Genomic DNA, 1,806 nt, shown 5'->3' on the forward strand with positions numbered 1-1,806 from the left:
AAAAGAACTGGGCGTCTTTACAAATGAGATCGCCGTGTCCGCGTGCTGTCGACTAGAGAGACTTGGGACCACTGACTAGACGCCACACAAAAAAGGCCATAAAAGAACAAAAGAAAACAGCGGGCAACACATAGGTGGCCTCGACCCGCGTGATACAAGCTATGCGAATAATACACGGGGATACAATTCTAACAGTTCAATTAACAGATATATAAAATCCAGTTTTATTTTTTGTCGCTAGAAAATTTAGAACAGGGTCGTAGACGATTACATAGAGCACAATTTTCAAAAAATTGTAGAACCACTGATAGCGAAAACAATATCGAAAAAATGAAAAATAAATCGGATGTAATACCACCACTATTATCCAAATCTCGAATTAGGGATATTCTTCATGATAGACTCCCAATGTGTTATGATTCTGAAATTTCAAGAGTAGATACACTCGCAGGTAATTTCTTATCATGCATAAAAACTTTGTTTTTCACCCTTATTATTTTATACCCGTTATTTTAATTACTAGCGGTAGTCTCCAAAACTTTTCATAAAAAGTCATTTATCAAATATCTACTAGCAAATTAAATTTTTTCTAGATACACGACCAAAGCCGAAGTCTCGATTTAGGAAAATTCAAGTAATTTCAAGTGATACAGACAGTGAAAATGAGGAAAACAGATCTACTTATTCCATAGGTTTGATACCACGAAAAAGGTCCAGGTCACACGAAAAGTTTGTTGGTAAAATTTTCTAAATTTTATTTGTTGAATAAAGCCATTAAAATAATATATTAATTTAGATTAGATAATTGGTATATTATATTTTTTATGTATAGAAAACAATCCAAAGAAACAATTAATTGAAAACATGGAGTTAATGCAAAGTGAGGATAACATTGAGTTAAATTTACTAACTCCTAACAGAAGACGGCCATCATGTGCCACCATGTCGCAACAGTTAACTTCATCAATAAAAGAAAACACCAAAGAACTCAGGGGTGAAAAAGTATCCAATGGTAAGAAACAAAATTGAAAATCTATTTCTGATCGAACTATTCTTGGTACATAATTTTTAAAAAAATCTAGATTTGTCGACTGCTGATATTGTCCAACTATTTGAAAATTTAAAAGACTATTTTGATAAAAAATTGGAAAATGTACGCGATAGAATTGGATACGATTTGAGGACGAAAATAACTGAATTAAAAATACGATTATTGGTGCGAATTTGACTTCTACGGCTGGACCTTCTTTAACTTCGACGAAAACACGTCTATCTATCAAAGTTCCAATTGAAACACTGGATGAATTTTTGAATTATGAGAATGAACTAAAGAATAATAAAGATGAGATTGAGGCACTGGTAGTGTATCCAACATCTTCAATGAATATTGTCTTCTTTTTAATATTTTGTTCTCAATTTTGCTTTCTCTTTATACAGCGAATGTTCTTCAGAGTTTTAATTAATTCACAAACTAAAGCGAGTGCATGCATTGCGACAATAATGACGGCTACTTTAGGCAAAGCAGTAGTGTTGATTCCCTAGTAGGGGAGCCCCTAGTACGTAAGGCCCTAGACGATAGTTGCGTGGATGGCGCTCGTGCGCTGACTTTGGGGATATGCCCCCCTGCCGACAGTTCGTCGTTGTACGTGAGCCATGGCGGCCGCATTCTGTGTGAAATAAAGTTATCCATATAGTCCATCTAAGTGATTGGTGTCAGCAATCCCATTACCCGTATCAATAAGAGAAAACGCAGATCTCCAGACGATTCGAGATACAATCACGTGCATTGGTTCACGTGAAAACATA

General features: G+C 35.2%; 1 protein-coding gene across 1 annotated transcript in view; it reads left to right on the top strand.

The window, feature by feature from the left end:
• Positions 1-241: 241 nt before the first annotated feature.
• LOC105570983 overlaps positions 242-1,806 on the top strand; it is a gene marked incomplete at both ends in the record, with an annotated part of 4,940 nt that continues 3,375 nt past the window's right edge. Inside the window, 3 exons of the mRNA XM_012028443.1 lie at positions 242-451; positions 594-737; positions 833-1,012. Coding sequence (XP_011883833.1) covers positions 242-451; positions 594-737; positions 833-1,012 — 534 coding nt within the window. The remainder of the gene's footprint in view (positions 452-593; positions 738-832; positions 1,013-1,806) is intronic.

Source organism: Vollenhovia emeryi, unplaced genomic scaffold (genome assembly GCF_000949405.1).
Source record: "Vollenhovia emeryi isolate VEMERY1.0 unplaced genomic scaffold, V.emery_V1.0 DF941438.1, whole genome shotgun sequence".
NCBI lineage: Eukaryota > Metazoa > Arthropoda > Insecta > Hymenoptera > Formicidae > Vollenhovia > Vollenhovia emeryi.